At 30.9% G+C, this 23,821-nt stretch overlaps 1 protein-coding gene across 1 annotated transcript; it reads left to right on the top strand.

Annotated features, from left to right (window-relative positions):
• The first annotated feature begins 14,523 nt into the window (after positions 1 to 14,523).
• On the top strand, positions 14,524 to 20,566 carry LOC141678883 (DNA replication licensing factor MCM3 homolog 2). Its single transcript, XM_074485304.1, has 17 exons — positions 14,524 to 14,679; positions 14,780 to 14,913; positions 15,554 to 15,762; positions 16,021 to 16,151; positions 16,243 to 16,481; positions 16,574 to 16,810; positions 16,923 to 17,077; positions 17,163 to 17,371; positions 17,456 to 17,621; positions 17,716 to 17,918; positions 18,095 to 18,154; positions 18,243 to 18,335; positions 18,488 to 18,672; positions 19,399 to 19,470; positions 19,602 to 19,743; positions 19,872 to 19,953; positions 20,289 to 20,566. Exons 1-16 carry the CDS (start codon positions 14,614 to 14,616, stop codon positions 19,929 to 19,931), a joined length of 2,361 nt encoding a protein of 786 aa, XP_074341405.1. The 5' UTR covers positions 14,524 to 14,613; the 3' UTR covers positions 19,932 to 19,953; positions 20,289 to 20,566.
• Positions 20,567 to 23,821: the final 3,255 nt, after the last annotated feature.

The raw sequence follows: 23,821 nt of genomic DNA, 5'->3' as shown, positions 1-23,821 counted from the left end.
AGAGGAAAGGAGTGGACTAAGGAATGGAACTCAGTTAGTTTTGTTCCTACTGAAAAAATTCTTGCTGAGCACCTTGCCAAAGCTGATGAAATGCTGATAAATGATGATTTCAAGACACAGCTGAGAGTTACTGCAATGAGTACTAGGCACCTTCAAGGTCAACACTCAATAACTCATGACAAGGCGAATAAAATTCAAGAATCTTTGATCCAGCAAGATATGAATATAAAAATTGGAAAAGAACAGATTTTTCAAGCCAACATTTGACATAATTGGGTATATTGAAAAAACTCAGGAGAAGCAACAGGCTCAGATTGATGAAATTCTAAAGAATCAAGCTTCTCATCAAACTCAACTCAATGAGATCCAATCCTCAGTGGAATTGCTTGTCTCTCTTCTCTTACCTGCTGATACCAAAAAGGGGGAGAAAGTAATTAAGTCCAAATGCAAATCTATTCAATCACTGAAAGGTAAGGATGATGGAAATGATGACCAGGGAAACTCTGGAATGGGTAGAGGTCATGGTCAAGGTAAAGGATCTTCATCAAAGACAACTGAAATTTCTACACAAAGAACAAGTTCTGATACTGGGAAAAGAATAAGTTCTGATACTGGTAAAAGGATAAGTTCTAGTGAACATCTTGAACTTGATGAAGAAATTTCAAGGAGATTATTTCTTAAAGAAAATCCTGGAATGGACTTTGAAAGTCTAAAGGAAGAAGAAGCTAGACTTAAAGCAGAAAAAGTCAACTCCAAATCTAAAGCTTCTATTGTTGAAAAGAAACTTCCAAAACTTAAGGGTATTGTGATTAAGTAAAGGGCAAATTCTGAGGCAACCAAAGCCAAATCACAAGTGGAGGTAGATCCAAGATCCAAGGGCAAAGAAAAAGTTGATGAACCTGTAACGGTATATGTGCCAGTCATGGATGAAGAAATATCTGATGAAGATGTTAGTCTTACTCGGATGAAAAGGAAGATTTCTCAAACAACCTCTGACATGGCTCAAGTTGTTCTGATATGACAGTGAAGCAAGCAACCTCTGACATAGCTCAAGTTGGCTTTACATCAGAAGATAAGGAAAATGAAACCTCTGACATTGCTCATGTTAAACCTTTAAAGATGCTACTATCAGGATTCACAAAAGCTCAACAGACTCAACCTTTGAAGACTACATCAAGTGGTTTTGAAGCAAGAGTTGTTACAGGAAAGGAAGCAAGAGACAAATCTGAATTGGGTAGTTCAAAAGAGAACAGAGTAAGCAATACTACTAATGATCCAACTTCCTTAAATAAACCAGGTGTAGGAGCAACTCCTGAGAGATTGAATCAACTTGAATCTGTACAAATGGTTTACCATTCTGTTTTGAAAGAAGACATCATGTTATACTTCATGATAGATGGGAGGGTATTCCAGATCATATAGAATGTAATTTCATTGAAGTATTTTGAAGAACTGGAACATGTTCTATTTCTGCTTCAAGTTAAGAACAGATCAACAGATGGTGCTACAGGGTGTTAAAAGTCAAATATTCAGAAACAGAAGAAGCTTTATTCTGTAAAGTCTGACAGCCCATACTGTCCCAAGTACAGATCTCACAGTGGAGAAATTGTTGAAATGAAGCCTAATACTGCTAAAATCATCACTACATTTTCTGGTATTAAGGGACTTGAATTCAATCTTGAGTCTGATAAAGCCTATATCATCAGACTAGATCAGGATATAAGGAAAGCTAAAATAAATGATCTCAGGGCTGCTATCTTTCAAACTGGTGAAGATACAGTTAAATTGAAGAATGCTAAAAGGAGGATGGTCAATGAACTTGAATATGCTGAGAGATGTTTGTTGAAGAACTATCTCTGAACAACTCCTGATATCAAAGAGATCAGAAATTGAAGCCAAGTCAAAGATCTACAACTGCTTAAATTCTGAAGTGTATACAGACTGAAGTTGTTATCAGATCTTGAGGATGGTAAAGCTACAAGGACTGTAAGTTGTAGTTATCTAGTCAAATTCTCATGCATTTGTACTTAATGTTTTTGACATCATCAAATATCTGTTAAACTTGTATATTATGCTAATTTATAAGTTGGGGGAGATTGTTAGATATATTTGTGATGTCATGTCTAATATGATTTGTGTTTAGTTTTCAGATCTTACTTAACAAGACAAATCAGTACTTAACTGGAAATCAGTACTTATACTGAAGTCAGGACTTAAGATGTCAGAACTTAAGTTGTCAGAACTTAAGTTATCAGGAGATATTTATCAGGAGATAATATCAGGACTTAAGGAGACGTTCAGATAAGGAAGGCGGTTGATTGAAAGGAAAGAAGATCAAGACAAACATAAGAAGAAATATGCATGGAGAAGAATTCTATAAGGAATAAAATACTTGGAAGAAAAGATAATTGATTGATATATATTAGGAAGCAGTACTGTATTCGATATCAATTAGAAGATTATATTGTAACTGTGTAGTATATAAACACAGACATAGGGTTTACACTATATGTGTTATCATAATCGAGTTTATTATTTATTGTAACCCTAACAACTCTCGTGATAATTTGTTCATCACTGAGAGAGGACAGTTCTTTGTAACAGAGTTTATTGTGTTGAATAAAATCTGTTTTCTGTTACTTGAGTTCTTATATTCGATTTGATTGTAGTAAACACTGTATTCAACCCCCTTCTACAGTGTGTGTGACCTAACAATATTGTCAAACAAAACTGATTTTATTGTCTCTCCATATCCAAAAAATTGTCAAAATCATGCTCTAACCAAAATTTATAGAACAAAAAATGTGTATAGATTGAAATTCCTAGCTTTCAAATCCAATCTGAACATAAGTATGGACCAAATCACATAATTATCATTATAACAAAGTAAATACATACAAAGCATTTATGTATTTTCAACCTAACGAGTCAGACTAGCTATACAAGTAAAGCTAGATGAAAATTAAAAATTCTACTCCACACAAGTTCGATTAAACCTAAGGCATGCATCTCTGATTATCGCTAGAAAAAGAGATTTTGTAACCTACATAAAATAGTAACGAATAATTATTAATATAAAAAAATTGCACTATTTTAACAAATGAATTTTAGATAAATAAATTTCCACAATCGTATATTAGCCCATGAAACACAAATATATAACTGCATGTTTATTTATTTATTTGCCCATGTTATGTTGCCTATGAAGTTAGTTGGAATAATTTTTTTATAAAAAAAACAAAAATGAATCCACTAAGCGGCTGACCTTGCAGATCCTGGATGTTGTAATACTACTTGCTAGATTTTGAATTTATTTATAAATCAAATACAAATTTATCTAATTCTTAATTGTTTAACTGTTTGATTTGTTTTTTTTATTGAAAGTCAAAATTTTGCAATGATCTTGTAACTTACATGAAGAGGAATAAATAGTTAAAGGTCATGCAGTTTTTTTTATATTTCAAGTGTAGGAGGAAACACGTGTTTTACTTATTATTTTGTAAGCAAGTGTTAAATAATTTGTTATAGATCACGAATCATATATGTAATTGATGTAATTAAATTACCTTATTAGAATGGTTATGAAAACAAACAAACAGATGACAGTATGCATTGTATGTTGCGGTAATGATTTTTTTATGGTATGAGGCATTTACGAATTTTAAACTTAGTAATTCTTTTTATTTTCAGTTTTTTGGGTAGCGGATGGATCGGTGTCAAGTTATCTGGATTTACTAGTGATGTTGTATTGCGGGTCCTTTGTCTTGTTTTTCTTTTGCAGTCAATTGTAAGATCTAATTGTATTTAAAATCGAATCTTTAAGGGTAGCGTTGCTTGTCTGTTTTGTTTACTTTGGCTTGCTAGTTTAGTGTAGATTAATTTGTTAAAATTTTAACAATTCTTTTGTTTAATTTTATTTTTCAGTTACATCATTAGGGTTAACTAGCTTATAATAATGTCTTATTTATGTTTATTATTTGATCTTATTCATAATACACATGTTCTTTTTTTTTGTCACGGGTTTGATTCTTGATACCAACACAATTTCAATACTTTTTTCTGCTTAAATAACAAAGTGGTAGCATTTTTGAAATTTTATGGTAAAAAAAAACCAAAAAACAGAGTCACATAAATAACATAAACCAACATCTTATTTACTCAAAAGTTAACTTATTTAAAAATTAATTTGATAAAAAGATATGGTGTGGCTTGTCTAATAATAAGAATTTTAAAGTGAACTCAAAAAATTTATGTAGCACAATAGTAGGGACATGAAATTTATGAGTCTGGGGCTAGCGTTTGAATCCTAATGCATACACCAATTCTACTTTGTTTAATAAAAATTATTCAAGGATGATATTTTTTTAATTTTTCAATATAAAAAGGTAAAATCGTGATTTCACAACCATTAAAATGACTCTTTTTGGCATTGGTTGCATTTAATATATAGAAAAGGAGATTTTAGTGTCAAAAATGGACCGTGATAGCTTAATTGCATCAACAATAAACAAGGCTCAAGTTCCTTATTTACCTTAGTAAACCTCTTTAACTTTTGTATCGTGAAACCCACAATGTTATATCGAGAAATCCAAAATGATCTATATCGACAAGTATAAAAAGAATTTAGTTTTAGTGACATCATCATATAACAAAGTCATAAATCTATGTCGTGAAATTTTAATATAGTAAACTTTGATAAAGTTATGTCGTAAAGTGTAAATCCAGATGACTGGACCATGTAATATATAATCTTTGTTGGTCATATTGAGAAGTCTCAAGCACTGATGAATGTTGTTAGGTAATGAATACAACATAAATGGGGGGAATGTGTTTTGGATATTTATAAGGCTTTTTGAATATTTGTTACTTGGTGAAAAAAATAGATTATAAATGCAATGAAATTATGTTAACTGAAATTAAACAGTGCACACAATATTTCAAAACTCACTTAATTTTGTATTAAAATCAAGCTAGTGTTTTGCTTCAAATCCTGAGTTCTTTGAAAGTAAAGAACTCAGCTTCTTCCTTAAGAGAGTTACTACAAAAACTAGATCTGTTTGATAAAATTTAAAAGCAAAGGACCAGTGTTTACTTTATAGATTAGTAAACACAGGTTTACACAACATGCAATAAGATGTACTAAACCCTACTTTAAGTTATCTCTAAAGCTTTCCATTTACGTCTTAGTGTATCTTTGCAAAATCTTGTGAATCTGTGACTTTCATTTGTTAGTTAATCTTGGCCTTTGATCTTGTACTCTTCAAACTGCTTTTGTAGATTTTTCATTTTAAGTGATTAGATCATTTGTTGATTGATAATCCTGAATATTTAACTTGTCTACATTCTGTACGTTGAGGTTCATATCGAGATCTCCAGTTTGGTGTATAGAGAACTGACATCTCGATAAGTATAATGGCTTATCGAAATATCTTAATTCTCTATAAGTGGTTTGACTTGTCGAGGTCTCCAAGTTCTCTATAAGTGAATTTGGCTTGTCGAGGTCTCTAAGTTTTTGATAGGTAACTTTGACTTGTCGAGATCCCTGAGTTCTCTATAAGTGAACTTGGCTTGTCGAGGTCTCTGAGTTCTCGATAGGTAACTTTAACTTATCGAGATCTTTGAGTTCTCTATAAGTGAACTTGGCTTGTCGAGGTCTCCAAATCTCTGCATGTAGAAATAACTTGTCGATATCTCTAATTTCCACATCTTCATTTGTCTTGTCGATATCTCTTGGTGAAAAAGGCTAAGTAAAGATATCTTGAACTCTATTTTGCTTGAATTCATGATACTGTTCATGTTGGACTTCTCGATATAATAAATTTTTGTGCTTTACGATATAGTGTAACTCTGTAATTCACAATATAACACATTTCTTGACTTCACGATGTAGCACATAATTAGACTTCACGATCTAGTACATAACTGGACTTCACGATCTAGAACCAATTTGGACTTCATGACATAGACCAAATTTGAACTTCACGATATAGCATTGAACTAGACTTCACTATATGATTTTGATGGACTTTACGACGTAGCTCTTATAGACTTTAGGATATTGGATTTGGAGAAATTACTGCAACTCATTGATTTCAAAAGTCATCTTTCTTCAATATGCTGCTTGAACAATTTTCATTGAGTTCCTACCAAATTGACTTTATTCTTTGACTAATATATACAAGACTGTTGCATAGACAAGATTTTTGTGCAAAACATGCCTAACTATAACAAGACTAAGTCAAATTGACATCCCTAAGAATTAGTTGTATGGTAATCTAAATTTGTATTTCGTACCGTATTACTTGAGTTTGTAAAAATGTCAAAGATTAGACTGGAGTATTTTTCTGTAAACAATCTCAAGCCTAAGAATAAAATCTGGAAGAAGATCAAGAAGATCATGCCTCAGAGAAATTTTGAAGAAGCTTGGAGTTGAATAAATATATTTTGGGAAAAATATTCTAGGTTAAGATATCTACAAGTCACAGATCAAGTCATATAGAGAAGTCATTTGAGAACTGCAGAATGACTTATCGAGAAGTCCAAATTGGCCTATCGAGAAGTCCCAGAGATATCGACAAGTCAAATGAAGATATGAATATTGGAGATATCGACAAGTCATTTTTGTATATCGAGACATAACAAGACCAATGAAGGTACAAATTACCAGAAATGAAGAAATAAATCACTACATCATATTGTACATGGAGATGGTCCATTGACATGTGTCAAACTTACATCTGAACTTGGGAAGAAAAAAAAAGGAAACACACAATAAAAAATCAGGAGCGTATAACGGAATCAAGTCATCCTCCAAAAGCTGCAACATGTCCATTTGCAGAATAGGATAACTTATTTTATATGGATGTGCACATTATGTAGTACATTATTTTATTTATATGGGACACATCCCATTTTTGGCTGAGTGCGAAACAAATAGCATATTCATTCTTGTAATATATTCTCACTCTCTGTAAGTAAAAACTCGAGAAATAGTTCTTGAGAAGAAACCAATGAAAAAACCATTATTTTTTTGGAGTTGTAGCACAATTTCTTTGTTTTATATAAAGTAAATTGAGTTAAATATTTCTATGTTCTTGTATAGTTATATTTTTGTAGTTAGTTTCATATTTAGTTATCAAGTTTCAAAAAGATTCCAAAATTTGTTGAACTAGTCATTTACCCCATCTAGCTAGTTTTGAGATCCTTGTTTTATAACAACATGTAACAAACTCTTGAATGTTGTATCATGAAATCAAAAAGTCAAGCTACTGTATCAAAAATCTTGATATCCGGAAGAATGCTCTATTAGGTATAGTCTATCAATCGAATAGAAATTCACGAAACATGAACTTAAACAAAATTCAAACTGCTACAATAGAAAAATATATGTGATTCAAAGAAACAAAGATCAATAACATTTGCTTTTATAGTTCATCTCACATTTTATAGCCCACATGAAAAGACTATTAAAAAATTTGAAAAAATACGTAGAAAATTGCGAATTAAGGATTAAAAGTGACTTTATAATGGAAGTTTGAGTGGACATCACTAGGTGATTTTCTAAATGGTATAGACAAACGAGACAGTCAAGTTTGTCTCTTACTAGTTTGTTTTTTATTAATAATTTTAGTTTTTATCAATAAACAAGTGAATTTTGCAGAATTAACGTGCATGTTTGGGAAAATCAGATTTCAACTATCTACTATACTATATTATAATATAATAGACGAAATATTAAAAATTTGGTTGTTGGTCGGTACTATCAGAAATTATTTATTGTACTTATTATACCGTAAAACCTCTATACAGTAATATTCTTGGTACTAAGAAAAAACATTACTATAGGGAGGTTATTCCTTAATAGAGGTTTACATATAAATTTATAAATTTTTAATTAAAAATCATAATTTAATATATATAATATATATATATATTTTGATTTTTACTAGGCATATATATATATATATATATTGTATCTTAATACTAGAATTTCAAACATACATTAATTCTTTAAGATTCATGAATATGCATTTATTTAAAAAATGTAGATACATTATGCATGCACAATGTAGATACATTATGCATACATGTATAATGTCTTTTGGTATTTTTACTAAATATATATACACCATTGGATGGATTTTATATCATTCGAAACCAATCTTTTCTAACTAGCCATGGCACCTAAGAGCAAGCGAACCCAAATTACTGAAAGTATTCGTGCTAAGTTACGTAAAATGAAAGAAACTAACCCCAATTGGAGGCAAAAAGATCTTGCAAAATGGTTAAGAGACACCCATAAGCTTAAGTTGTCACAACCAGCAATATCAAAGATAGTAAAAAATGTGCCTGAGCAGCTAGGGGACCCAGTTTCAAATTCAAATGTAATACGTCAAAAGCATGTGAATTATCATTTAATGGAGTCTGCTCTTTATGAATGGTTTGTGTGCAATCAAGAACATGTCAATATTTCTGGTGAAATATTGAAAGAAAAAGGGAGCATTTTTTAAAAGAATTGTATTCAGAAGCTAACTCATTTGAATTTTCAAATGGTTGGTTGGAAAAATTCAAGAAATGACATGCAATCAAGTCCTTTTGTCGTTTTGGGGAGAGTGGCCCGGTTGATATGGAGAAAATTGAATCTATTTTGCCATCTATAAGAGAAGAACTAGACAAATGGGCCTGGGAAGACATTTACAACATGGATGAAACTGGTTTATTTTATCGCATGCAAGCAGATAACTCTCTTACAGCAAAGCAGCTAGAGGGGAGAAAATAAAATCGAGAAAGAATTACGGTGGTTATTTGTTGCAATGGTGATGGCACTGACAAACTTCTTATTTAGATCATTGGTAAGTTTCTTAATCCCAGATGCTTTAAAAACATTAATCGTGGCAATCTTGGTTGTACTTATCGAGCAAACTCAAATGCCTGGATGACATCTTTAATTTTGGAGGAATGGCTAAAATGGTTTGATAGTCGTTTGAACAGAAATATATTGCTTATTTGGATAATTGTACAACACATGGTAAAAAAGATAATTTGCCCCCTCTTCGTCACACAACTGTTATGTTTTTACCGCCAAATAACACTTCCAAAATTAAGCCATGTGATGCTGACATTATTAGAAATTTTAAAGGCTATTACCGTCGTCGATTTAATCGTTTACTTTTGAAGAGAATTGAAGATCATGTCCTGGAACCATAAAAAAATATCTCTCCTGGATGGAATTATAAATGCAGTTTCTTCATGGTCGCTTGATGTGAAACCACAAACGGTTGCAAATTGTTTTATGCACTGTAAAATTTGAAGTGTTGAGGTTAATGACTTAGAAGTTACAAAAGAATTAGACAAAGAGTATGAAAAAGTAGTTGCGGATTTAAAGAATCAGATCAAGGAACTTCATTATAATAACCAGATGGATGTCAATAAATTTCTTGAACATCCAGAAGAGCAACAAGTGGTGTATGCCTTAACTGAGAAAGAGATCATTGCAGGAATCAGGGTGATCATCCAGAGGATGATAGTACAGAAATTGAAAAAATTTCAAGTCAAGAAATTTCGAAGATGATAGAGAAACTGGAAATATTTTGGATACAACAAGAAGGTGATCATGTTGACGAGCTACTATGGACACGTAAATTAAAGGATGTCGTGCCAACCCAAACAATTAAATTATTATCACAAGCAACATTGGATAAATATTTTATGAGGTCTTAAATTACCATATATGTAACAAGACTATTGTTGAATATATATATATAAGTACATTTTAAGCGATTTTATTCCTATATAGAGGTTAATTTATAAAGGACGGACTTGTAAAAAGTATAGAATATTACAATGTAAAGGTTATTAAGGTTATTACCAATTATAACTGGTCCCAAGTCGGGACTGGAATTTTTTATTACTATATAGAGGTTATTACTATATAGAGTATTACTATATAGAGGTTTTACGTATATTATTATTATTATTATCATTAGTAGATCTACTTGATTGTCCTTATTAAAGAAATTCACCGGAAAAGACTAATAAAAAATCATCAGAATAGACTAATAAAAAAATTCATATCCGAAGAGACCTATGATTTTACACGTATACAACAACTTTTTTTTGGGCATGATCTATGATTATGCTTAACCTGTTGTTGTACCAAACATGAATTAGTACCTCGTGAATTGAGTATACTAATAGTCTAATACTAATGTAATACTTCAGCAAAGTATGATTGATACGTTTCAAAACCTATATCCATTCAATGTATTTATAAGATAGTCTGCCGGCTCACCCTTATTATAGTAATATATAAAATAAATACTCTCATAAAGATAATATTCACGTTAGAATTATAATATATTTAATGATTTTGGTTTAAACAAAATAATATATAATATTCACCCGAATCAGACTAAATAAAATTATACTACTGATCCAATCTTAAATTGAAACATAAAAATAAACTATATATATATATATATAGTTAGTTGGATTTGCAGGCTCAGGCTAAAATAAAATAATAAACAATATTGATCCCGCTAAAAATATTATATTATTGAACTGGGTTAAAACAAAATGAAAATTCATTTGTTGATATAACATCATCAGGGTAAAACAAAATAATACATATTATTCATTCGGTCTAAAATAAAATAATATTCACCCGGACAAAAATAAAATTAAACAAAAAACTAAATATAATTAGACGAATTTGGTTGATATAACGGGGCTGAAACTAAAACAAAGATTAGATAACTTGTGCTAAAACAAAATAATAAATATCATCAATGTAACTTAAAAAATATTATTGAACAGAGCTAAAACAAAATTAAATTTGAAAGGTAATTCGTTAATAGATATAGTGTCATTATGCTAAAATAAAATAAAATGTATCATTTTCGATTTACAACAAAATAATATTTACCTAGAACAAAAATAAAATTAAAAATAAAGTGAATTAAAAGAGTTGCATCTGGTATATATAACGAGCCTGGAGCTAAAAACTAATGTATATTATTAATCTACGCTAAAACGAAAGTTAAATTCAAACTAAAGATAATTTTTAAATTATTGATTTGGGTTAAAATAAAATTAAAATATATCTAATTCGTTGGTAGGTATAATGTAGGTTTAGAAAAGTGGGATAATTAGGATCCGACCTTAACCGTACAAGTTAAAAATTTACTTTTTAATTAAAATATTTTTTTTATAAATACACATATAAATATCAATAAAAATTATATATTTCAATTTTTACATTATTTTTAAAACAGAAATATCACTAATATGTACACATGTGTATATTTATAATCGTTATCAAAATATATTTTTATAATTTTAGATAAATAAAATTTTATAGGGGATTTGTATAATATATCACAAACTAATAGGTAACTTTACAAATATATCCCTTTTAATTTAATAATTATAAATATGTCCCAAGGTTAAATTTTAACTCTAATATAACATATATACATGTAGTCAATTTATATATTTATATATGTATTTACTTTAATTGACTAAAAAGTCCGTAACAATATACAACTAGAAATTAGTTTAAAGAGATTTGTTCTAGAGTTTTGTTATATACTTTTGAAAATTTTGAATTATTTTGACGGGGTTTTTTACATGCTAATGAACAATTATATAATTAATTTAATGTCAAAAAGATTATGTTAATTATTTTTAGTGATCCTGCTTCCAGTAATAAATTAAAAAATTATATTTAAATACTAAAGTAGTAATATAAAAAATTAATATTTAAGTAAAATTTTACACTTCTATCATTAATATCACCCAATATTTATTAATAGTCCAAATCCAGATTCACTAATCACTATCACTTCCTTGCATACATGGTGGAGTGAGCTAAGACATAATTTTCTTTTGACCCTGTCCTTACCCCTAAAACCTAACAAGCCCTCCCACTGATATTAGAGAGATCCAGTTTGATTCTCCTGATAACCTTTTGTCCAGTAGCCAAAAATAATATTAGTATACTTGCAGATAGATTTCTATATACTATACAAACACAACTTAAACAAACAGAAGTCAAGTAGAATAAATAACATGGTTGTATATAATAAATTGATGCATTTTTCACATAAAGATCTTTAAATTTGCCGTGCACATGCCTTCACTTCCTAGCTACTAGCGGGGTGGCTTGGTAAGGAAAGTACATATCAAGTCTTTAAGTTGATATCAAGGCAGAAGTTGAAATACAGACCCCGAAGATTGTATTATAACTTGAACTAGTTAATTATTTTATATTGATATAATTCCACGAGAAGTGAAGCAGTACCATTTAAATATAACATTACAGTAATTAAGTCTAAAAGTTACACATGTTCTATAAAAAAGTAAAATGATAAAATTAATCATGGTTAACCTAAATTTGTTACAAAATTTAAAAATGGGATATATTTATAAATAAAATGACAAATATATAATATATTTATAAATGAATATTTGAAGTGGGACATATTAATAAAAAACCCAATTTTATAAGGGTGAAAAATCAAAATACCCACAATTTGGGGATATTTGCCCAAAATATCTACCGGCGGGAAAACTGCCCAAAATACCCACTGAATACACATTACTATCATGCGTATTCTATTTTTTTTTTAAAATACAAAGAATACGCACGTGAGAATACACATGTCTCACATGCGTATTCTTTGTATTTTTTTTTAAAAATAGAATACGCATGATGTTAATGCGTATTCAGCGGATATTTTGTGCGGTTTTTCCGCCGATAGGTATTCTGGGCACTTGAAGCCGGAAAGTGGTGTATTTTGGGCATTTTTTCATTTTATAACTTAACAGTTTCACTTCAAATTAAATTCAGCGGGTTTAGACTAATATGATCTAAATAAGCGTTATCGAGTTTAGCAGACTTTTTGACATTTTATCGCGTCCATTTTTCTTCATTTTCCTTATGGGAAAGTGAGGATTCCTAATTTTGGCGTTTAATTTATGATGTTCTGTTAACAATTTGTATTTTAATATTTCTCTTTTTGTCTTTATTATTTTATTTTACTTTACTTAAAATTGTTATATAAAAATATTTGAATTATTTTATAAAAAACTATTACTTTCATCAAGATAAATAAGTTTTATTTTAATGACAATATCATTGTTTTTAAATATTCTCTTTTTATTTTATATTCATGTATTAAAATTATTAATTCATGTAATTTGTAATTTACATTTTAATTTTGTTTTAAAAAAAATTATAAATTATAAGTTACGATTTGCCAAACACATTATTAACTTATAAGTTACTTATACCTGAAATTATTAAAACTGTTGAATAACTTATAAGTTACGATGTTTATATCACTTATACGCCAACTTTTAACTTTAAATTATAAATAATATATATATTTGTTATCGTAGATAACCGACATTTATTACTTATACAACTCAGAAGATATAATCATAAATTTTTCTTCCTTAAACTTATAAATTATATATTATATTTTTTTAAAATATCCCAAAAGAGGTAATATAATCACTGCTTATTTACTGTTTTCGTTGTTAAGACTCTTGTGTCTCTCTTAAGAAAGTAACAGTTGGGAATTCAAGTAAGATTCACAATTTGTAAAAAAAAATTGAATCGACTAACATATCATATTTAAAAAATAAATTTGTGTGCATTTTTTGTTTCAGATTGTATTTATTATAGTAACATAGAAATTCAACCTACTTGACATTTTCAAAAGAATTATATAATTACAACATTCAACCTCCATCCTTCAATACCGTGAACCATATTAACAACAATATTATATCATCATAAATCAATACTCAATTTTATAATCTCATGGAGTTGTTTTTTTAAAATATTTTTAAGATTAGTTTAATTTATGACATCTTATTATTATTTTATTATGAGATACATCTATAAAATTTGTATAATTATTGGTTAATCTATAAATAGAAAGCTACAAAATCTATTTTTTATTATTTAACGTTTAAGTAAACCTTGAAAAATATCAAGATATTAAGTTTGTTCGGGAAAAAAGTTTAGAATAATATTAAAATGGTAATACAATTTTACGTGAAATTTTAGAAAATGAAATATAGGAAAATATTATTACGGTAAATTTGACTTGAATAAAATGTTCAAATATAAATATTAATATGATAATTTGACTTGATAGAAATTTTAACTGAATTGAATAATAAGACAATATTTTGACTTAAACATAAATTTAAGAAAATACAAGATAATAATTATTTAATTAATTTATTCAAATATTTGAAAAAGTTAAAAAAAATATATTGAGATTTTAACGAGGATCAACGTTACGATCCCTTTGTACAATTATAATTAGTTTTTGTCCGGAAATATTTGATTGCTATATTCGACTTTGTTGCTGAAGCCCAAAGTTTCTGATCCATAAAATCAAAATTCATCATCCTGGGCCGGCCCTTTTCCATTTTCCCGCCAAACTCGAGGCCTTAGGTCTTCTTTCGTTCCCGCCAAAACCCCAAACATATTTTAGGCCCCAAACCAAAAATCATAAAACAAACATCTCTCTCTCTCTCTCTCTCTCTCACTAAATCTCTCTCAATCTCGACGGCACAGAGTCTCCGAAGTGCGAAATGGACATCAGCGAGCAAGACAGAGTTGACCGGAAGAAAGACTTCCTCAGCTTCTTCGATCTCTATGTACGTATCTCTCAATTACACATCTCTCTTTACTTAATTCATTGTGTATGTATGATTATATCTTCATTTCCTGATTAATATTTGTGTATCATTTGAATAGGAGCTGAAGGATACTCTAATGGAAGATATCAAAACCATGATTCACCATAAACGACACCGTTTAATCATCAATTTCGCTCATATCTTTCACCACCGTGTTCAGAAAGGTCCCGACGGTTACGACTTGTCTCGAAGGTATATCGCGGCCTCTCTATATGTTTTTATGCGGGTTTACATTTTTTATGTGATGTAATTTATGTTAAAACTTCGATTTTAGCTGCATTTTGGTTTTGTAAATTGGGCAAATTTGTTAGGGTAACTCTTAATTGTGGATCTGGAAACTAGTTTTTCGATGTGTGTATGTGTGTTTTTATGTTGTGTTATGTTTATGTGTTTCGATTTTTAAGTATTTTGCTTCTGTTAAGTAGGAATAGTCACTTTGAATTATTTAGGCCTCTTCTTATAGAGGATTTACTGGCATTTTTTCACGGTATATCTATGTCTTTTTATGTTGTATTTTGTTTATGAATTTCAATTTTAGCCCAATTTTGCTTTTTATTCTGTTGTATTGTAGGAATACACTATATTAATTCCTTTGGTGTGCTTTTATTTAAGCAATCACACAACTTTTTTTTGTGCGTTTATAATCTTTTTATACATTTCTGAATTTTGGCCTGATTTTGGTTTTGTGTTACTAAGTACGAATATGCAGTTTGAATTTCTTAGGGCTATTCTTAATTCAGGATTCACTGGCTATTTTTTTTCATTATAAATATGCTTATGGGTTTACTTGGTATTTATGCTTATTGTGATATGTATACATCTTAATATTCAGGCTGCTACAAAATCCAAGTAATTATATACAACCACTGTGTGATGCTATTACGGAATTAGCTCGTCATGTTGATCATAAGTACTTGAAGGAAGGAGAGCAAGTGTTGGTTGGTTTTGAAGGCCCTTTTGTTTCACGGCGTGTTACTCCCAGGGATCTCCTTTCCAGCTTTATTGGTTCTATGGTCTGCGTTGAAGGCATTGTAACAAAATGTACATTTTACTTTCAGGCTTACGTATATTTCTATATTTGAATTGTTTAGCTTTTACCTATTGCACTAATATTAGGATTACTTTAATTTGCATCCCCAATTTAAAACAGCATATGTTATAGCAATCGCTGACAAGTTAGCTTTTATAAAAGTTCACGGCATTTTCTTTAATCTAAATAAATGATGAACAAATGCTGAACACGATATTTCCTGTGAGCTTATATATGTACATCTGATATGTTACTTTTTATATTTCCAGGTTCTCTTGTAAGACCAAAGGTTGTTAAAAGTGTTCACTTCTGTCCATCAACTGGCAATTTTACATCCCGCGAGTATAGAGATATTACATCTAATATGGGTTTGCCCACGGGATCTGTCTACCCAACCAGGGTAAATTTGTCTTTTTTTCCCTAAAATGTTACATACTGTTTTAAGTCTACAGTCCTTGGAAAGTGTATCATGAATTCTATAAATTTTATAGGATGAAAACGGAAACCTTTTAGTAACGGAGTACGGAATGTGCAAATATAAAGACCATCAAACACTATCAATGCAAGAAGTACCTGAGAAATCTGCTCCTGGCCAACTTCCACGTACAGTTGATATCATTGTTGAAGATGACCTAGTAGATTCGTGCAAACCTGGAGATCGTGTGGCTATTGTTGGGATATATAAAGCACTTCCTGGGAAAAGCAAGGGTGGAGTAAATGGAGTTTTTAGGTCGATTTAAATACTACTTTATTTTATTTTATGCTCTATTTTCTCTCTGCAATGTCTAAATAGAAGATTGAATGAGTTTCATTGTTATGCAGAACTGTGCTGATAGCTAACAATGTTTTTCTACTAAACAAAGAGGCAAATGCGCCAATTTATACTCCTGAGGATATAAGCATGATCAAGAAGATAGCTGACAGAGATGACACATTTGAACTGCTTGGCAATTCACTTGCCCCATCTATATACGGGCACTCATGGATAAAGAAAGCTGTGATTCTTTTAATGCTTGGTGGAACAGAGAAAAACCTTAAAAATGGGACACACTTGCGAGGGTGAGTTAGACACTATTTCTATTCAACAAGATATGATGTATTGCCTGATAATGTATATCCTTGTATAGCATCTGTTTGACTGGTTGTAATATAACTTTTCTGTTGTCTATAGTGACATCAACATGATGATGGTTGGTGATCCGTCAGTCGCCAAATCACAGCTGCTTAGAGCAATCATGAATATTGCTCCATTAGCCATTTCAACCACCGGTCGAGGTTCTTCAGGTGTTGGGTTAACAGCTGCAGTTACATCTGACCAAGAAACTGGTATTAATTCATAAACAGATCTAAATAAATTCACTATGATTTTTAAAAGTTACGACCAGTCATAAAATAGTATAATTGTTTCCAGGAGAGAGAAGGCTGGAAGCAGGTGCAATGGTTCTTGCTGATCGAGGGGTTATATGCATTGACGAGTTTGATAAGATGAATGATCAAGATCGTGTAGCTATACACGAAGTTATGGAGCAACAGACTGTAACGATTGCTAAAGCTGGAATTCATGCATCATTGAATGCTCGATGCAGTGTTGTAGCAGCCGCAAATCCCATATATGGAACTGTAAGTTGCTTACTGCATGCAAACAATGTATATTGCATCTGTCCCAAATGTTTAAGTTATTAAATTGGTGGTTTTATTGTACAGTATGATCGTTCAATAACTCCAACAAAGAACATTGGCCTCCCTGACTCATTGCTGTCTCGTTTTGATTTATTATTTATTGTGTTGGACCAAATGGATCCTGGTATTGACCGTCAAATCTCGGATCATGTCTTGCGCATGCACCGATTCCGTTCTGCTACTGATGGAGGTAGGTGCCAACCTACCAAATTCTTTCAGGTTTAACATTGATATATTCTCCAATGTTGCCTTTAAGTTCTGAATTATAAGTAACGTGACTTCAGGAACAGCAACATTAGATGGTAATTCAAGGTATGGAGCTGATGAAGAAACTGATACCGGCTCAACTGTATTTGTCAAGTATAATCGAATGTTACATGGAAGGAAATCAAATAGGGCTCAGAAGTGTGATACTCTCACTATCAAGTTCCTTAAGAAGTACATCCACTATGCAAAACATAGGATACAGCCTGACCTGACTGATGAGGTACTACTACCTATCTTGCACTTCTCTAACGTGTAACATTAACAGTATACATACATATATATTCTGAGCATAGTACATGTACAAGTATCATTGTTATCACCTTGAATTGGTTTGTTTAATTGTTTATATTAATGGGTTGCCATGAATCTATGGCGCTGATAATGGTAAAATTGCAGGCCTCTGATCACATTGCAACAGCATATGCAGAGCTCAGGAATGCCAGTGCAGGTGCTAAGGTGGGTTTATATGTAGTCAACTGATTATCATACTTGCCTCTAATAATTTGCCATTCGTTGCAAATCGTTTGATTATTTCCATCTGCAGACAGGGGGAGGTACCCTTCCAATCACTGCCAGAACCTTGGAAACTATAATAAGGCTCTCTACAGCCCATGCCAAACTTAAGTTAAGCAGACAGGTGATTGGTTTATCTTTGTCTCTTTTGATGTAGTCCATGTTAACTTCCAATGACATGGGTTGTAAGTTTATAATTTTACCAGCCACCATGTTTGAACAGACTGACTTTGTTGTTATGAATATGAACTAAGTTGCTAAATTTTTTCTACAAAGGTTCTGGTATCTGATGTTGAGGCTGCACTTAAAGTCCTTAACTTTGCCATATACCATAAAGAGTTAACAGAAATGGAAGAGCGTGAGCAGGAAAGGGAAAGGGAATTTGAGAATAAACGCAAAGCTGACCATGATGCCGGTAGAAATGTTAGAGCTGATCGTGGAGGGGCCTCTGCTGGCGATGGGTAAGTGGATTAATAATTAAGCTAATGCACGTTATATTTTTACAGTCATTTCGGTGCTAACCAAAATAATCATTTTAATTTTGTAGATCGCGATCATGTAAGTTAAAAAGGTTGGAACAATATTTGAGTAATCATCTTTAAGGGAACCTCACTTGCGAATTTACTCTAATAAATGAAATTGCCTACTCCATGCTTTTAGTATATAGCTCACCAATTTTGTAGATCCTCACCATTTAAACTTAATGTATTTCTCAACTATTTCTGATGGGTGTGAACGATAAATGCCAACTCTTATAAGACTTCAATTCATTTAAATGCAACTTGCGAGTTTCAAATCAGGCTTAGTACCAAACTGGGCCTACTTTTTTTTATTAACTATGACATTACAATGGTGTATTACTACATGATTTTATTAAAAGAGTGTAGCTGTCAAACATTTGGCATGTCATAAATTATGAATGAACAGAGTATATGCATCCTAGCTTCTCTTGCTACTGAGAATATTGAAATTAACAGATATTTTAGCTTGTATTGGTTCTAAAAATAATAAAACCACAATCAAATATATTAATATATTTGAGTTTGACCTTTTTCTTAAAATGTAATAGAAATGTGCACAATTTTATCAGGCCATATAGTATATCAGTTACTTTCCTCTTTTGATGGCACTGGTACGAAAGACTGCATCCACCTTTATGGACATCATTCATATATTTTTTTATTCAGAAGTGCAACTGAAGCAATGGAAGTAGACGATCCATCTGAAGTCCAGCATGCCACTGAAATGTCTGCGGAGAGGTTGGTCTTCACCCAAAATCCTTTTCGGCAGCTATTGTTAATGATATGAACCAAACAATCTTTCAACCCGAATTGTAAAGAATCTACTTGTTTCTACGGTGATTTAATTAATATTTGCTCTTTCTTTGCAGGGAAGAAGCTTTTACATCAGCACTAGGAAAGCACATGCATGCACAGCATTTGGAGCACATATCCATCGGTGATGTTGAGGGCGTTGTCAACAAACAGGCAGCTGCACCTTACTCAAGTGCAGAGGTTAAGCTCCTTTTAGAGGTAATGGTCACTCAAACAGGTTTATTTCGAGGAAGAAAGTTTTTTAAACAGGTTTATTTCGAGGAAGAAAGTTTTTTATTTTGCACTTTTGGCAAATGACTAATACTTTCAATTTTTATTTTCTGCAGAAAATGCAGGATGAAGGGAAATTGATGTTAGCTGGAGATTTGGCATATTACGTACCATAGAAGCTGTTGCTGAATAATAATGGTACCTAGTTCAGCAATTACAGTTCTTTCTACTTGTAGATATCATTCTTTTTTTTTTTCAAGTACCATGCACCTGTATGTTACTCAATTACTGTAGGTAAATTTCATATACCAGGCCATCTAAATTGTTGGACTGACATGCTCCTGACTTCCTATTTTTTTTTGTGTGAAATAAACCATTATACGCTTCTGCTAAATTTCTGTCCCGTCAGTTCTGAGAAATAGTTAGATGGCATCAGTTGACTTGCAATTACATCATTCTTGCCTTGATCTTGGTGTAGCTACATTGTGAGTCTTGCAATATCAGTGTTTTAACTGTAAAGCATTGACCTGCAGGAAACTGTAGCATCCAGCACCTGAAGCAGCTTAAACGGTAGAGAATGTCTCAGAAAAGCTTTTTATTTTTCGGAATTAAGTACCAAGTACAAACAGTCAGCTGAACTGAGATGTAGAAGGTGATGCAATGGAGCAGAACTTGTTCAAATTTGATATGAATATTGTTATTGTTAATTTTGACAATGTGTTCATTGCTTGATTGATGTAACTTTGGCTAAATTGCAGGCAGTGCCTGCAATTTTTAGATTAGAAATTGAAAATGAACTATTTATTTGTTATTGCAGTTTGCTAAAAACTTATATTTCCTAAATGAAGATAAAAATCCTAAACATGAAATATGGAGACGAGTGTAAATTAAAGAAGACGGGTAGGTATATCATGAGTTTAAACAGGTTATTGATTATATGAAACAATTTATAAAACAATAAATTTATCAATTTTGTTAAACCTTTGATAAAATTTTAAGTATACATAATACATATTTTTGTTATATATAATATAATATATATATCTAAGAGAGATTGAGAGAGAGTTAGATAATAATGAAAGAGATCATCTCGTAATTCTCATTTTATATATGCTAGTAGAATGGATGTTTGCTAGTAATTAAGATAATCATGTGAAAGGCTAACAGTCATCTATAACTCTCCCCCTTAGATTACTCCTGATATGTCTCGTTAAAACCTTATTAGGAAAAATCCCAGTAAAGGAAAAAGTAAAGGAAAAAGAGTACATGTGTTGCACGTGTAATAATGAGCGTATTACATCTCCCTCTCATTTTGACATGATTATGAATTTTAAATAGATCTCGAAGTCTGCACAACCCGATCATGTGTACTAATTTCTCGAATGGAGTGGTAGGAAATACCTTTACGAAGAAATCAGTTGGATTCCTTTAATCATCATTCCTTGCACGTAATGTTGCCTCGTTAAAAATTATCCGCAACAATAAAATTTCTAGCAAAAGAAAATCTCCCCTATAATTTATTCAATTTTTGATTCCCTATTTCTTTCGCCTGCAAAATTAGCTTAGAACTTTATAAAATAGGTTAGTGGAGATTGAATAAAATTATCATTTTGTAACTTCATGATTAACACGCCCTTAGAGCGAGCGATCCCTTAACAATGAACACTAACCGAAAGCGGAGTTTTGTTTTAAATAATAAATTTATAATCAAAACATGTATAATAAAACATGTTTTAGTTTACTTAGATACGGTAAAATTTCTTTCAAGTGTTCACAAAAGTTAATGTACTATCGTGTATTTATAATCCTTCTGGGATCCACATATAACAATATATCATTCATCCAAGAGTAATTCTTCTTAATATATACACCAAAAAACACTTTATCACATAATATAGCATGAAGTATTTTTATTATGAGGTGCAACTCAATTCAATGTCAACTAGAAACACATTCTAGTTTCCATCTGATCTGGCCAAAGACTTTAAGAGTTGTCCTTATAATTCAGTAACATTTATAACATGTATTTTGTAAAATAATTTTATGTCGGACTGCTGGTCCAAACTCCCTTTTTCATTTGAGGAAGGTACGTTCTCAAGAATTTGTTGGACTGCTTCCGGCAGTTAAGATCCTTCCGGGATAATCATTGTCAAGTGAGTCATATATAAAACTGAAATTAAATCACTCACATATGGTGAGATTATTTAACAATCAAATAATCGTATCCACCACAAGATACTATTTCTCTTTATAACCTATACAAGGTCATCTACGATTATTTGAGCTTTACATTCATAAATTTTGAAATTTCATTTTGTTTCACAAATAACCATCTATATTCCACTGACTTGACACCTTTAGGTGTGTGAATTGCATTTTCAAAAAGAAAATTTCTCTATTTTTAAGAGAAAATGATTCGCAGGGCACACTATTTGCACAACTTCAGGTGTGGAAGGACTACCGGTCCAAATAAATTTTCTTATAATTGCCTCAATTATATCCTTTATTCTTTGGCCAATTTTGTCAATATTTTCTAACAAATTCTGCTTCATGATCCTCATTATTACCAATAACCTCAAGTTCTATAAATATTATTGACGTCGATTCGATTAATGGTTGCACTTTATTGTGGACAAGACATAATATATCAAGATCTCAATATTTTTCATTACTTTTATTTTCTCTAATTTGTCGTGTCTATAATCTCTTCTTGAGATCCTTCAAAAGTTATTGATTTCTCAATCTAGCCATCATCAATTATTGCTCAATTTTCACTTTTTTTTCCTTGTATAAGATATGGAACCAACTTGTCTATCACGCTTCAGGCTTTCTTTAGACATAGTAGTATCTTGAGGTTGTCATTTTATGACATTAATATTATTGGAGCATATGTAGCCGGTGTATGTGACACAGTCACTATTTCTGGTCATCAAATATATAAATGAATTATTTTATGAACTTCTGGTTCATATTAACATCCTTTTTTAGGATCAAGATGAGGCAACGATAATTCATTCTTATAAAAATATTCACCAACTATTTATTTTCTCCCCCTGATTTCAATCAAGTCATAAGGAAATACAGTGATGATTCCAATAATATATATCCAATGGTGGAATCGATCTTACTATCGTGGTGGAAAATCTATGATGAGCAAATAATTTGTTAATGACGGGGAGGAAATATGAAAACTTGTTTATATGATGTGAATCAATATATAATTGATACAAAATACTCAACAATTTTCATGGACATGATAATACTCATTGTGAGATTCACCAGAATTATATAATCACATATTCTAAATAATGAATTTCGCATACTTCAGGCTACGAGTTGATAAAACTTGGTATATAATTATATTTTTCATAAAATATCTCATTGTACTATAGTGAGAGATTTTTATCTCATTTTATATCTTCATTAATTCATTCTCAAAGATGATAAATCGTAGCTATATCTTTACTGGTAATTAATTATGCCTTACAAGCAAATAATATATTTATCACTGAGAAGAATCTGCAGTTTTTTCAACAAAATTTCAACAAAATTTCAATTATTATTCGCATCTTTATTAAATTGATGACTTGGCTGGTAATGTCCAGCTATAAAGTTATCAATAAACTTTTGGTTTACTTCAAAATCAATTTCAGTAATTTTATAAAAAATATTCTTCAATTGTCTGGGAGAGTACGATTACATCAATAATAAACATACCCTTTTGGGTAAAATGTATTTAAGAATAATATGATAAAATGTACATGCTCTTCAAGAGTCTTATACATGCTCTTCAAGAGCCTTATATTTAGAAAAATATATAATGAGACATTCTATATAATACCCCCCTTTTGAATGACTCATATTAGATATTAGGTATTGATATTAGTCATCTTTATCTTATTTAAGAGAAATATTTCTTATACACATGGTAAGAATACGATCAAAAGTGTTTGTAATATCATGACTATTGCTACATGCATGATCGATATCTTTTGATTTTCTAACTTTGTCATATATACTCTAAGGAATGGAAGGGTGTCATTTGTTGCAATACATAATCTTTCTA

The sequence above is a fragment of the Apium graveolens genome, chromosome 8, assembly GCF_009905375.1.
Source record: "Apium graveolens cultivar Ventura chromosome 8, ASM990537v1, whole genome shotgun sequence".
Taxonomy (NCBI): domain Eukaryota; kingdom Viridiplantae; phylum Streptophyta; class Magnoliopsida; order Apiales; family Apiaceae; genus Apium; species Apium graveolens.
This window is presented reverse-complemented; position numbering and strand designations above follow the sequence as displayed.